This window comes from Chiloscyllium plagiosum, unplaced genomic scaffold (assembly GCF_037043375.1).
Source record: "Chiloscyllium plagiosum isolate Xiang-an unplaced genomic scaffold, Cpla_swu_hap1 HiC_scaffold_22, whole genome shotgun sequence".
NCBI classification, from domain to species: Eukaryota; Metazoa; Chordata; class Chondrichthyes; order Orectolobiformes; family Hemiscylliidae; genus Chiloscyllium; species Chiloscyllium plagiosum.
The window spans coordinates 44,752,179-44,767,237 of NW_028270160.1; the positions used below are offsets into that span (position 1 = coordinate 44,752,179).

The 15,059-nt window shown below is 37.9% G+C and overlaps 1 protein-coding gene across 2 annotated transcripts in view; it reads left to right on the plus strand.

Annotated features, from left to right (window-relative positions):
* The window catches only part of btaf1 (B-TFIID TATA-box binding protein associated factor 1), a 127,297-nt gene extending 113,301 nt beyond the window's left edge, over nt 1-13,996 (plus strand). For both annotated transcript variants that reach the window (XM_043712509.2, XM_043712510.2), the window contains exons 34-38: nt 1,940-2,092; nt 3,617-3,828; nt 4,786-4,945; nt 10,725-10,895; nt 13,230-13,996. In XM_043712509.2, the coding sequence (XP_043568444.1) occupies nt 1,940-2,092; nt 3,617-3,828; nt 4,786-4,945; nt 10,725-10,895; nt 13,230-13,373 (840 nt within the window). In that variant the 3' untranslated portion in view covers nt 13,374-13,996. The remainder of the gene's footprint in view (nt 1-1,939; nt 2,093-3,616; nt 3,829-4,785; nt 4,946-10,724; nt 10,896-13,229) is intronic.
* The last annotated feature ends 1,063 nt before the right edge of the window (nt 13,997-15,059 follow it).

Here is a 15,059-nt window from a genome sequence, read left to right on the forward strand (position 1 = left end):
ATTTGAACTCTTCACTGAAGTTAAATTTGAGTTTGGTGTTGTTTAAAATACAAGAAATGTGGCAGGCTTGGTTTTGTGTATAAATATTAAAGCCATACCCAGGAGTCTCCTAATTCTTCTTGAAAATTTTGCAGCTCTAGTATCAATAGCAAGTAATTGTAATCAGCCCAATACACACTATCCAGATGACACTTCGATCCTGCTGCACTCCCAACACTTGGGCTGCACAATAACTATTTTCATATGGAAAGTTCAATGAGGTATCCTATCAGTACACCACTGCAGATGTTCAAATATTACTGTTGGGTCCTTGAATTTCTTCTTAATTCATTCATGGGATTTAGTGTTTGATGACTGTCCAGCATTTCTTGCCCATCCTATTTGACCTTAAGAAGGTGGTGATGAGCCACTTTCTTGAATTACTGCTACCCATATAGGGTTGGTGCACATATAACACCATCACACTCCTGACTTTTGCTTTGTAGAAGCTGGATAGATTTTGGGGAGTCAAGAGAGAGGTATTTACTACAGGATTCTTAGCTTCTGACCTGCTGTTGTAGTCCTGTATTTATGTGTCTAGTTCAGTTTCTTGTCATCGGTACTTCCCAGGATGTTGTCCATGATGGATTCACTGGTCCGTGCCAGTGATGGTAATTCCATGGAATGTCAAGGGGCAATGATTAGATTCTCTCTTGCTAGAGATGGTCAGTGCCTGGCACTTGTCAGTCCATAGTTGCGTATTGTCCAGGCCTTGCTGCATCTGGACATGGACTACTTCAGTATCTGAAATGGTGTAGAGCATTGTGCAATTATCTATAAACATCCCCACTTCTGACTTTTTAAAGATAATACTAAAATAGGAGGTGCACATAAGAGTAGCTGTTTCTATTTCATGTGAATGTATTTGAGCTCCCCACCCATATCCATCTACCCGATAATCTCTGGCCTGGCTGACATTCAGGCTCTGCTCCTTGATCTTGAGTGACAAGAGCCTTGTCTCACTGGCTCACACATATCCACCCACTCACCTTAACTGAAGGGACCTCACCTTTGCAGATTCTTTTGTTTCCATATGCCTTTATTATTACCTCATCAAGGTAGATGTACGTGGCAAACAGCCCAGATACAGAGGATATCTTTGCATTACTGAATGTGCCTATCTCATTTGTCTCACTTGTGATTGCTCACATGCTTGTTTTTTTTTCTCTGCATCTCCCTTTCAAACTTTCTTCCTGAATCTAAATATTAAAATGTTTACATTTTGAAATTAAGCTATTTATGATTTGCAAAACTAAAATTAAGATTGGAAAATATTTTTTCCTTCAACTTTGTGTACTCTATCTCTCTGTTACAGTCTGCTTGTCTTTCTTGAATTCTCCTATCCACTATCTTTGCATCTTCTGTCCTTCTACCCTTTTACCTCCTGTCCTCTTTCCTCCATCCCATTACTTTGTATTCCCACCATGCTGTGAAATTTTCTGCCCTGTATCCTTCATGCTTCCAGAGTTGATATGTATTGTAAGATGAAATATTTCAAAGATTAGATGGCCGGTGTCCCAGCTCATTGGTGAAGTGATGGCAAGATACTTATGGTGGGGGTGGGTCATTGAAACAGGAAACACTTTAGCTAAGGCTGAATACAATACTTTGGGGAAAGCAAATGGAATCTAAATGTGTGTTGCCACCCAGCTTCATAAGGTTTGAAAGGAAAGTATAAAGGTAAGAAAATGGATCAATTACATTCTTTCGAGCTTAAAATTAACTGTAATGTGATGTGACGTAGTCATGAGCACAAAAAATATTGGTTGAGAATAAAATTTGAGAAAATGACAAAGTTGAAAGATTAGATAAATATTCTGCTAGAACATTTTGATTTATAATCAGTCATAATAAAGGTGAAAATAGTTGACATATATTTGAATTGACACTTCATTTCTAGGCTTTGCAGTACTTGAGGAAACTATGCAATCATCCAGCACTGGTGCTGACTTCACAACATCCAGAATTTCAACATATTATAGAGCAGCTTGCTGTCCAGAATTCATCTCTTCATGATATTCAGCATGCTCCTAAACTCTCTGCTTTAAAACAGGTAATGTTTAGAATTTAGTACCCTGCCATTTTGCACTTTTGTCAAATTGTGCTTTGGAATTATTCATCTAAACTAATTCGTACTATTGTTAAATCACATCAGCAGTCCTGATAAAATGTGGAGGCTAGATCATGGAAAGTATTAAGTGGTTAGATTTTTCAAATATCAGGGAGATGAGGACTAGGGTGAGTTGGCACAAAATAGGATTTGAGGCCTGGGGCAGATCAACCTTGATTTTATTGAATGGCTGGGCAAGCATGAGGGGCCAAAGAGTCTACTCGCATTCCCATTTCTTTTGTTCTTTGTTTTCAATCCAACTCATGCACACACTCTCTCACACAGTTATGCTCATGCCAAAGGAATAGCAATAGAAAATGCACCTCTAATTCTAAAATTATTTCCAAAATGTGCTGGAATTGTTTTGGGAAATCTGATTTATTTTCACTAGCTCTGGTTGTCTACAGAAGTTGTTATATTCCTACAAATTACACACCCAACGCAATGAGTTTTGAGATTCCTATATGTTATAAATGTTACCTGACCATTTTGATTATCAACTACTCTGATACAATGTTAAGATTGTGTAAGCAATCATAGTAACAGGCAAGTCAGTTTGCAAATTCTACCCTTCAAAGTACTTGAGGTTTCTTTGAGTATTGCTGGATCCAAAAGCTTATCATGTTAGTGAGAGTACTGAGAAAGTTGTGCAAGTTTTTATGTAAAGCTAGGCAAGGACTTCTGGAGTTTGGGGCTAAGACAGTTCAAGGTATGGTGATCAATGATGAAGCACTTAAAATCAGGAATACTCAAGGTGTCAGAATTGGATGAACTCAGCAAGAGGCTTATTGGTTAACAGGAGATTTCAGGGACAGAAAGAAGGTAAGGTTGTGGAGGGATATATAAACAAGGATGGGATTCTTTATAATTAAGGCATTTCTTAACTGGCACCTGGTGTAGATCAATGAGCAGCATGATGATAGTGAATGGAACTTGGTGTGGGTAAGGCCATAGGTAGCAGAGGTATGTATGACCATGAGTTAATAAATGGTACAATATGGGAGGCCAGCAATCAAATAGTCGAGTCTAGAGGGAACAGAAATAATCTAATCTAATAAGGATTTCTGCAGCAGATGAACTAAGGCAGGGACAAAATCAGGAAATGATATAGAAGTGGCAAAAGATGTTCTTAGCTAGTATTCAGTGCAGAATGTATCACTGAAGTATCTGCACATCCTGTGAAACATGAAGTGTTGAGGAGTTTTTGGCAAAATGGTTTGTTTCCATACAAAATAAATTTTATATAATTTTAGGTAGCTGTATAAGTCTAACTGAGAAGCAGAGGTGAAGAAATTTGCTATACGCTGGCAGAATGCATTTAAAAGACTGAAGATTGGAGACAGTATAGGTCTAAGCTCTTAAGATATTGCCATGGCACAATTTTTCATTTTTATATTTTGGATTCATGGTCTTTTGAAATGATGTCCTTTGACTAGGTTAAAAAAGTTATATTCTGTATTTTTCTAGTTGCTGCTTGACTGTGGACTTGGCAATAGTGGAGCCTCCGAAAATGGTACTGAGTCTGTTGTGGCTCAGCATAGAGTTCTCATTTTCTGTCAACTGAAGAGCATGTTGGACATTGTAGAACATGATTTGCTTAAACCTCAGATGCCAAGTATTACTTACTTAAGATTAGATGGCAGTGTGCCTGCAGGCCAGCGACATTCCATTGTGGCAAGGTAAGTAGGATGCCTAAAGTCATTGTCATGATACTTGGTGTAAGCTTTTCCATGTTTTAGTCGTTTTGTACCTAGTAACTACTAGTTTGTGTCCTGCAATTCCACTCCTTGAACACAATGTGAAGCTGAATGAGAAGGAGTCGAATGATCCTCATGACACCATCTAATCTCATGCTTGAAGAATGGTTAGAGATCACACCAAAGAAGTGCTGCAGCTTGTAGAACTATACACCAACATGAGAAGAGGTTTGACTTTGAATAGTGTAGAAATATCAATAGCGAGTGAACAATTCTCTATTGGTCTTCTGCAAACCTCTAGAATGCAATTTAGCGACCCTGGCGTGTCGCCTAAGCTGACTCTCCTTCAGCTAAGCCAACATTTATTGTCTGTTCCCTTTTATGCTAGAGATTGAATGGTTTGCCCACCATGCACTTCTGAATAACACACTATCACTCATGTTAAAACTATAAAATTCAAACTTAATCATGCAAATGTATAATTAGTCATATGTATAAGCAAAAATACAGCAAGGTACTGACACAAATATTCTTAAATAAATAATTGAATCTGTCTGAAAGCTTTATTTTTAGACAAAGTATTCAGTGAGGTATAATTTAGTAAACAAACACCCCAGATTTGCATAAAGCTTTTCATGATCTCAGGATCTCTCGATATACTTCTGCATTATGGTCATTGTAATTTAGGAAAAAACTAGATTATTTCTTGGACAAGTGACCAGTTAATCCATAAATGTAACAACTGATTTAAAACCTAGGAGGTTGGGGAAAAAAAGTATCTCTTGAATTTTAAAAACTGTCAACCAGTAACATTTGTGTATTTTAATGTAATTTTACTTATGAATCAAAAGTTTTAACACAGAATGTGAATACAGCACAACATATGCCACCTTTAATTGTATATATAAATTGAACATTGATGTACTTTTATTTTGCCAGGTTTAATAATGACCCATCTATAGACGTCTTGCTGTTAACCACCCATGTTGGTGGCTTAGGTCTTAATCTCACTGGAGCAGATACTGTAGTATTTGTGGAACATGATTGGAACCCAATGCGTGATCTACAAGCCATGGATCGAGCTCATCGTATTGGACAGGTACTACACTCTTCAAATTATTATAACGGCACTAGTTTACCAGTATCTCTACGATGGCATACCATGGAATCTTCTTGATTTGGTGCCAGATTCAAACTGTTGTCAGTAAATTTCCACCACAGCATTGTTACATCTTTGTAGGCAATTGCCTTCAAGATCATTGTCAAGTGCCCATGCTTCGGCAGTGATGGTGGAACCAATGGCATTAATGTTGCAGAGATAATTTCTTCGGAACAAATTTTGCTAAATACCATGTCATAAAGATTCACTGCTAAGTCTGAAAGGGGAACACAAAAGTTGGAAAATTTAATATTTATGTGCAAGTTGAGAATAAATCCTAATTTATATAAGTGTCCATATTTTGAAGGGATGTTAGAATAATGATTTGTACTCTAACCTATTGTATTGATAGTAATATGTATACTTATTCAAATATACTGGTCAAATGCCAACTTGTGTCTTTTCATTTTAATTTGGCTCTAACGTTGACTTTCAATTTACTTTGAATGAGAAACTGTAGGACATTTTAGAAATAATGTCACGACACTGAATCAGGTCCATTGTGCTTGTGCTGACTCTCAAATAGCTTTCCATTTAGTCCTGCTTTGCTGCCAGGTTTCTGTACTTTTTTTTTATCCTCCAAATCATTATCTACTTTTTGAAAACAATATTAATTTTGCCAGCGTGAACAGAAGCCAACGTAGAGTCAGAGAGATGTACAGCATGGAAACAGACCCTTCGGTACAATCCGTCAATGCCGACCAGATATCCCAACCCAATTTTGTCCCACCTGCCAGCACCTGGCCCATATCCCTCTAAACCTTTCCTATTCATATACCCATCCAAATGCCTCTTAAATGTTGCAATTGTACCAGCCTCCACCACATCCTCTGGCAGCTCATTCCATACATGTATCACCCTCTGCGTGAAAAGGTTGCCCTTCAGGTCTCTTTTATATCTTTCCCCACTCACCCGAAACCTATGCCCTCTAGTTCTGGACTCCCCAACCCCAGGGAAAAGACTTTGTCTATTTATCCTATCCATGCCCCTTATAATTTTGTAAACCTCTATAAGGTCACCCCTCAGCCTCCGACGCTCCATGGAAAACAGCTTCAGCCTGTTCAGCCTCTCCCTGTAGCTCAGATCTTCCAACCCTGGCAACATCCTTGTAAATCTTTTCTGAACCCTTTCAATTTTCACAACATCTCTCCGATAGGAAGGAGACCAGAATTGCACGCAATATTCCAACAGTGGCCTAACCAATGTCCTGTACAGCCGCAACATGACCTCCCAACTCCTGTACTGAATACTTTGACCAATAAAGGAAAGCATACCAAATGCCTTCTTCACTATCCTATCTAGCTGCGACTCCACTTTCAAGGAGCTATGAACCTGCACTCCAAGGTCTCTTTGTTCAGCAACACCCCCTAGGACCTTACCATTAAGTATATAAGTCATGCTAAGATTTGCTTTCCCAATATGCATCACTTCTCATTTATCTGAATTAAACTCCATCTGCCACTTCTCAGCCCATTGGCCCATCTGGTCCAGATCCTGTTGTAATCTGAGGTAACCCTCTTCGCTGTCCACTACACCTCCAATTTTGGTGTCATCTGCAAGCCTACTAACTGTACCTCTTATGCTCGCACCCAAATCATTTATGTAAATGACAAAATGTAGAGGGCCCAGCACTGATCCTTCTGGCACTCCACTGGTCACAGGCCTCCAGTCTGAAAAACAACCCTCCACCACCACCTCCTGTCTTCTACCTTTTGAGCAAGTTCTATATACAAATGGCTAGTTCTCCCTGTATTCCATGAGATCTAACCTTGCTAATCAGTCTCCCATGGGGAACTTTGTCGAACGCCTTACTGAAGTCCATATAGATCACATCTACTGCTCTGCCCTCATCAATCCTCTTTGTTACTTCTTCAAAAAACTCAATCAAGTTTGTGAGACATGATTTCCCACGCACAAAGCCATGTTGACTATCTCGAATCAGTCCTTGCCTTTCCAAATGCATGTACATCCTGTCCCTCAGGATACCCTCCAACAACTTGCCCCCCACAGAGGTCAGGCTCACCGGTCTATAGTTCCCTGGCTTGTCTTTAACGCCCGTCTTAAACAGTGCCACCACGTTAACCAACCTCCAGTCTTCCGGCACCTCACCTGTGACTATCGATGATACAAATGTCTCAGCAAGAGGCCCAGCAATCACTTCTCTAGCTTCCCACAGAGTTCTTGGGTACACCTGATCAGGTCCTGGGGATTTATCCACGTTTAACCGTTTCAAGACATCCAGCACTTCCTCCTCTGTAATCTGGACATTTTGCAAGATGTCACCACCTATTTCCCTACAGTCTATATCTTCCATATCCTTTTCCACAGTAAATACTGATGCAAAATATTCATTTAGTATCTTCCCCATTTTCTGTGGCTCCACACAAAGGCCGCCTTGCTGATCTTTGAGGGGCTCTATTCTCTCCCTAGTTACCCTTTTGTCCTTAATATATTTGTAAAAACCCTTTGGATTCTCCTTAATGCGATTTGCCAAAGCTATCTCATGTCCCCGTTTTGCCCTCCTGCTTTCCCTCTTAAGTATACTCATACTTTCTTTATTCTAAGGATTCACTCGATCTATCCTGTGTATACCTGACATATGCTTCCTTCTTTTTCTTAACCAAACCCTCTATTTTTTTAGTCATCCAGCATTCCCTATACCTACCAGCCTTCCCTTTCACCCTGACAGGAATATACTTTCTCTGGATTCTTGTTATCTCATTTCTGAAGGCTTCCCATTTTCCAGACGTCCCTTTACCTGCGAACATTTACCTCCAATCAGCTTTCGAAAGTTCTTGCCTAATACCGTCAAAATTGGCCTTTCTCCAATTTAGAACTTCAACTTTTAGATCTGATCTATCCTTTTCCATCACGATTTTAAAACAAATAGAATTATGGTCACTGGCCCCAAAGTGCTCCCCAACTGACACCTCAGTCACCTGCCCTGCCTTATTTCCCAAGAGTAGGTCAAGTTTTGCACCTTCTCTAGTAGAATCAGAAAATTGTCTTGTAAGAATTTAAGAAATTCCTCTCCATCTAAACCTTTAACACTATGACAGTCCCAGTCGATGTTTGGAATGTTAAAGTCCCCTACCATAACTACCCTATTATTCTTAGAGATAGCTGAGATCTCCTTACAAGTTTGTTTCTCAATTTCCCTCTAACTATTGGGAGGTCTATAATACAATCCCAATAAGGTGATCATCCCTTTCTTATTTCTCAGTTCTACCTAAATAACTTCCCTGGATGTATTTCTGGGAATATCCTACTTCAGCACAGCTGTAATGCTATCCCTTATCAAAAATGCCACACCCCCTCCTCACTTGCCTCCCTTTGTATCCTGGAACATTAAGCTGCCAGTCCTGCCCATCCCTGAGCCATGTTTCCGTAATTGCTATGATATCCCAGTCCCATGTTCCTAACCATGCCCTGAGTTTATCTGCCTTCCCTGTTAGGCCCCTTGCATTGAAATAAATGCAGTTTAATTTATTAGTCCTACCTTGTCCCTGCCTGCCTTGACTGTTTGACTCACTTCTATTCTCAACTGTACCCGTCTCAGGTCGATCCCTTTCCTCACTATCTCCCTGGGTCCTACCCCCCCCCCCCCCCCCCCCCACCTTACTAGTTAAATCCTCCCAAGCAGTTCTAGCAAATTTCCCTGCCAGTATATTAATCCCCTTCCAATTTAGGTGCAATCTGTCCTTCTTGTACAGGTCACTTCTACCCCAAAAGAGATTCCAATGATCCAAAAATGTGAATCCTTCTCCCATACACCAGCTCCTCAGCCATGCATTCATCTGCTCTATCCTCCTATTCCTGCCCTCACTAGCTTGTAGCACTGGGAGTAATCGAGATATTGAGGATCTCCTTTTTAAATTTCTGCCTAACTCTCTGTAATCTCCCTTCAGAGTCTCAACCTTTTCCCTTGCAGTGTCATTGGTTCCAATGTGGACAATGACCTCCTGCTGGCCCTTCTCCCCCCATGAGAACATTCTGCACCCTCTCTGAGACATCCTTGATCCTGGCACCAGGGAAACAACACACTTTTTCTCTGCTGGCCACAGAAACGTCTGTCTGTACCTCTGACTTCAGAATCCCCTAACACAATTGATCTCTTGGAAGCCGACATACCCCTCATTGCATTAGAGCCAGTCTCAATACCAGAAACTTGGCTGCAGATGAGGATAGCAAAGATTCTAGGAAATCACTAACCATTTTTGCGCTATAATTACAAATAATTATTGGAAGCTGAAAATCTAAAAGGTGAGGGATTTCTTCTTACTGAAGTTCAACTCAAAATAATAAATAAATATTTTCTGGGGATCTGCTAAACTGTTATCCAACTTTTATAGTCTCCTTTAATATTATAGCCAATTTTATGCCATCAGACCTGAGGTGCTTTATGTATTTCAGAAACTTAGCTAATAGCACCCTTTATATGGAAATTTTCCTGATGTTAAGAGAACAGTCAGATTTCATTTTTTGACTTTGAAATGTTATAAAACCAAAGCTGGAAATTCCTACTTTTATCACATTAATCTATAATTCATGTATACTTTAAGATGTACAGTAATTCATGCACAAGAGATTGAATGCATGATTTGATGAATTTTCTTTTTAATACTCTCTAGTACTGCAAACTGAAGAACTTGTTTCCAAATCTTTTATTTAGAATTGCCTAGCACTTTCAATAAAGTGCCTCAGTAGAATCTGAGATTTGAATAACTTGGACTAAACTTAAATAGAAATCCATTAAGGTCTCTCATGGCTTTGCAATCTTATTGAAAAAAAATTCTGGAGATGCTGCCAAGTTGCTTATGAATATATGTGTTTCATCATTGTAGTCAACACTGTTCTAATTCTACATAAGCAAAGTAACCATCCCACATTGATAAAACTGAACTCATTGTAGAAGTAGTGAGCACTTTAATGATTTTTTTTTCCCAATTCATTCCCCACTACCAAATCAACTGCTATCAGGGTTCCAAATGTCACAATTTTTTTGAAATATTTAAAGCACGAGTCATAAGGATCTAAGTTCCTGGACTAATATTTAGATTTGGAACATCAAACCAATATAGTTAGTTTTAAGAGGACCTGTTAATAATATTTTTTTATTGCTAGGTTATAGTCTCACCTGACTCTCTCATATGATAATTGTTATATGCCCGATTGATTTCTGGACTCGAAAGTTATTTATTTTTGTTCATTATAACTTAAATATTTGTTTCAAAATACAGACTTTGACCTGACTCAACAACTTTCTACTGAATACAAGTGAAATTGGCATTTAAAAAGTCCATAAACAAAATCAGAAAATGCTCAAAACACCCTGGTTAATCAGAGACTGCGAAGACTCGGACGCAGATCTTTCTGCATAGGCAGATATTGCAGAGACAATATTTACAAGGGATAGTATAAAGGGATTGGGGGGAGAGAAAAACAGGCAAATTACATATGTCTAAGAGAAGAAATATAGCAAAATGCAAAGTACTCCAGTAGAAAATAGGAATTGGTTTAATAACTGAAGTGAGAGAAGCTTGAGATAATGAACTATATTGAGAATAATTAGACATTTATGTGAGAGTTTTTCAGGAGAGGAGGAGATAAATAAAGGAGAATTAAAACCGGAAAACTGACAAGTTGTTGCAGGCTTTATTACCCAAGAAGCAGGTCAAAGAGTCATTCACTTAAATATTTAAACATTTTTATCTTCCAGAAACGTGTTGTTAATGTTTATAGATTAATAACAAGAGGAACACTGGAAGAGAAGATCATGGGATTACAAAAGTTTAAAATGAGCATTGCAAATACTGTCATTAGCCAAGAAAATGCAAGTTTCCAGAGCATGGGGACAGATCAGCTTCTCGATTTATTTACTCTTGACAAGGTAATGTAGATATTATTTTTATTTTCTTTCAATTATTGTGAAAACTAGAAGTTTGAAATAAGCACAGATCTTGGAATTATATAACACGTCAGGCACTATCTGAAAAGAGAGAAACAGAGTTAATGTTTCAGGATAGTTGGATTAGAGAAATATTAGAAATGTAATAAATTTTAATCTACTGCAGAGACTGAGTAAAATTGAATGAAGAAAGTGCTAAGCCAGAGGAGATAGTAATGGTAAAGAAACCAAAAATTGATCAATTGAAAGTGAGTTGTTTTACATGGGAAGTGTGTTTGGGATGCTGGATGGTAGGAATAGAGGAGATGAAAGGGCAACTGTTGCTTCATGTGCGCTTGTATGGAAAATGGATGGGGTATTGGGAATGATTGAGGAATGGACTATGATGTTATAAAGGGATTATAGTAGTCCCTTTACATGGCTGAATCGGGAGAATGTTGTTGATGGCACCGTGCAGGAAATGATTGAGAATTTTTTTTTGAACATCGTTGCTGATGTACAAATATGGCAAGGTCAAGGGGAACACCATGATGGTTTTGGTAGCATAGGCAAGGGTAGAGGAAATGTAATGGACACGATTTAGGGTCCGGTTGAGACCATGGTAGAGACAAAATCTTTGAGTGAAAGAAAAGGAAAGTAACTACAATTCATTGAGCAGCTGCACCTTTAAATCTCACCCCTTGCGAGGGTTATATAATGTAAAACATCTTTGGAGCATATTTACTTAAACAATGGATCTGCTATGGTGCATAGATTGTTCCCATTGATAACATCACTAGAGCACTGAGGATTGAAGAGCTAAGGTTGCATGTGCCTCCACAAAGGTAAGAAAATAACAAATCATAGTATCTTTGTAGCAACTTTTGTTTTCAAAATGCAATAGAGAATAGATTTGAACAAAACAATTCTACATTTCTTGTGAAACACCAGAAGAACTTCCAGAAGTTGTTAAGGACCTCTAAATGATAGCAGTTGAAAATGGTTTTTGGTGTGTTTTGACACATGATCACCATCTAAAGGTAAACCAAAGTAAAGCTTTTCTTGAATGTTCATCAACTAGGACTAAAGCTATAAATACTCTCAATAAACCAGTAAGATATGGATTACATTAGATTCCAAATCAACATGAAGGAAAATATTTTAACAATGGTAGTTTGAATAGAAATCTTATAGTTGTTAGAATCAAGAAATTTTAGGTTGTCAGAATTGAGGGGTTTGTGCCAGCCGATTTGGAAGTAGTTGGAAAAGTAATGATCTCAACAATCCAAGTGATAGAAACTGCAAAACATCAGTTAAATAAAGATTATAAAGTTGGAATGGAAGTGATATGCATCAGGGATCAAGTCTCTATTCATTAACCTATTGAAACTTCTTAAAAACAAAATACTGTGGATGCTGGAAATCTGGAAGTGTTGGAGAAGCTCAGTAGATCTGACAGCATCTATGGAGAGAGAATCATCGAATTCTACAGAACAGAAAGTGGCCATTCAACCCATTGTGTCTGTACCTGCTCCCAAAAAAGTTATCCAGCTTATCCCATTCTCCAGCCTGTTTCCATTGGCCTTCCAAATTCATCAATTTCAAATATATATTCTGTTCTGTTTTAAAACCTCCCATGAAATCTGCCTCCACCACTCTCCCGGATAGCACATTTCAAATCCTAACACCTCTGAGTAAGTTTCGCCTCACTCTTTTGCTGACAATCTTGAAATTATGATCTCTGGTTACTGATGTATCAACCTGCGGAAACAAAATATCCTTCTTTATCGTGTCAAAACTATTCATAACTTAGAATACCTCAATATCATTACCTCTTAATCTTCTCTGCTCCAGGGAGACTACGTCTAATATCTTTGATCATTTCCTTGTATCTAAAGTTCCTCATTCCTGATATCAGGATGTGAACAGTGGGGGAGAGATCAAATAGTACTCTAAACCATAAAATTAATACAGAAATCCCACCACAGAGAAGAGCAAAATTTCTTCAAGGTGGCCTTACGTCGAAGAGAAATGACAGTGCATCAAACACCTAAGAAGTAGTAAAATACAGCAGGTGCTGGAAATCTGAAGAGCTAGTGAGACAATGTTTCTGTTCAGATCTTTCTAATTTTTTTTAATGTTTTCAGTAATAAATGTCTGTTGTCCAAGAATATATGCAGCTTCTCGTGTATACGTTTGTGACAAACCACTCCAGTAAACATTGGCATAAAACTAATTAAATATATAATCAGTCAAGGCAGGTTTCATTCTTGATCTGGTTTATCCAGTGTTACTGTCAGCTGAGATCCCTCATATCTATTTTTTATCTTTCTAAAGGACGGCCAAGAAGATAAGGGATCTTCTAATTCCAGTGGGAAGCCGACTGTAAAAGCAATCTTGGAAAACCTTGGAGAACTTTGGGATCAGCAACAATATGACACAGAATATAACTTGGATAATTTCATGCATTCACTGAAATAAAATGTACTTGCATAATCACAGCTAAGCCATGTCACTCTCACAGGATTGTTCTGCTGATATTCAGCAAGTTTCACTAATGAAGTAAAATAATGAAATGCTGAGAATAATATGTAAATACAGGCATTTGAAAAGAGTGAGCGTAAAATGGATATTTCTAAAACCATTGTTTCAGAAAAAAAAAACTAGAGCATATAGTTATCCTGGCTTAGTTATTTGCACTGTTTTACAGTTTTACATTTAGACATTTATTCAGAGCAGATATACTTGAAGCAACATTTTTGATGTCTTAGGAAACAAAGAACCTGTTCTTGAGGAAAACCTTTTCCTATAGTTAAGGAAATGTATACCATTATGTGACATATGTATGATACAGTATCATGCTGTATGTGAATGCACAATCTGAATTTGATTGAAAACAGACCTCCTCCACTTTTTCCACAGTGGAAATTGAATTTTTGCTGCGTATTAGTGATAGCCTTCAAGTTACTTGCAGATCTATGATAATTGTAGATGTTAAATAGAAATATCTTTGTACTTGGGTTTAAAAACAGAACTTCTAAAATTGAGTATTATCATCCATGGCATTCCTTGGATTGAGAATAAAATTCAATTGAAAGATCTCAGTACATGAATTTAAATCTGCATCTTTCACATGTATTATTCATAACTGAACAACAGGAGAACATTTATATACAAGTAAAGTACCTTATGGATGCAGGACATCTGAAATAAGAGCAGAAATTGCTGGCGAAACTCAGCAGGTGGAGCAGAGAATAAAAGTTAAGTTTAATATGACTCTTCACATCAGGTACGTTGACAGCTGCAGTACTTTATGCTACATCTACCAAATGCTTTGAAGGAATAATTGAAAAATCATTAAATTTATAGTGATAAAACTGATCAATTTTGAATCAGAAATATTACAACACTTATTCTGAGGTTTAACAAAGGCCTTTAAACTTTGATGAGAATGAGGGAATGTGGATCTTAGCTTAAGTATTCTTGGCTATCAGTTTAGTCCAGTGAGTTATGGTCTCCATAGAGAACAATTTTGATATAACTTTGTTTTCTTCAAATCTTTGAATTTAACAGAGGTGAGGATGTAAATATGAAAACTTGGCTATTGCTTCTAACATGATGTTTAAAAAAGAGCTTGCACCTTTTAATGTGACGAATATTTAATTTATCAGACTAAGCAATGGGGCAGTTAGGAAAAAAATAGCAAAGAGGGAGAATGATGGATTTTGAGGCAACTTTTAACAATGGTGTGATGTGGCAATGCAGAGGCATTAGGAAGGGAGTTGATATCAACAGCTGAAAGTCCTACCATCCAACTAAGCACTGGAGAAAGGGAGGAATATATGACATTGTCATGGACAGAATTAGAGTAGAGGAGGTTACAGAGGTAGGATGAGAAACGATCATTAAGAAATGGATTTCTAGACAAGAACAAAGACTTTTAATTTGAATCAGTTGTATACAGCAATTATTGGAGGTTGCTAAAGATAAATAAATAGATGCAAAACCAAAACTAATGCAGTTCAATGGAGCAGGAACTGACTTGGGAATGCTCTGGAGAATCATGGGGAGCACCCATTTTTGGAGGTCTAGTGCTAGAAGCTCTAAACTTATGCAGGTAGTGGCAAGGCATGGAAATCGCAGGAAAGTATTTGAATATGATTTTTA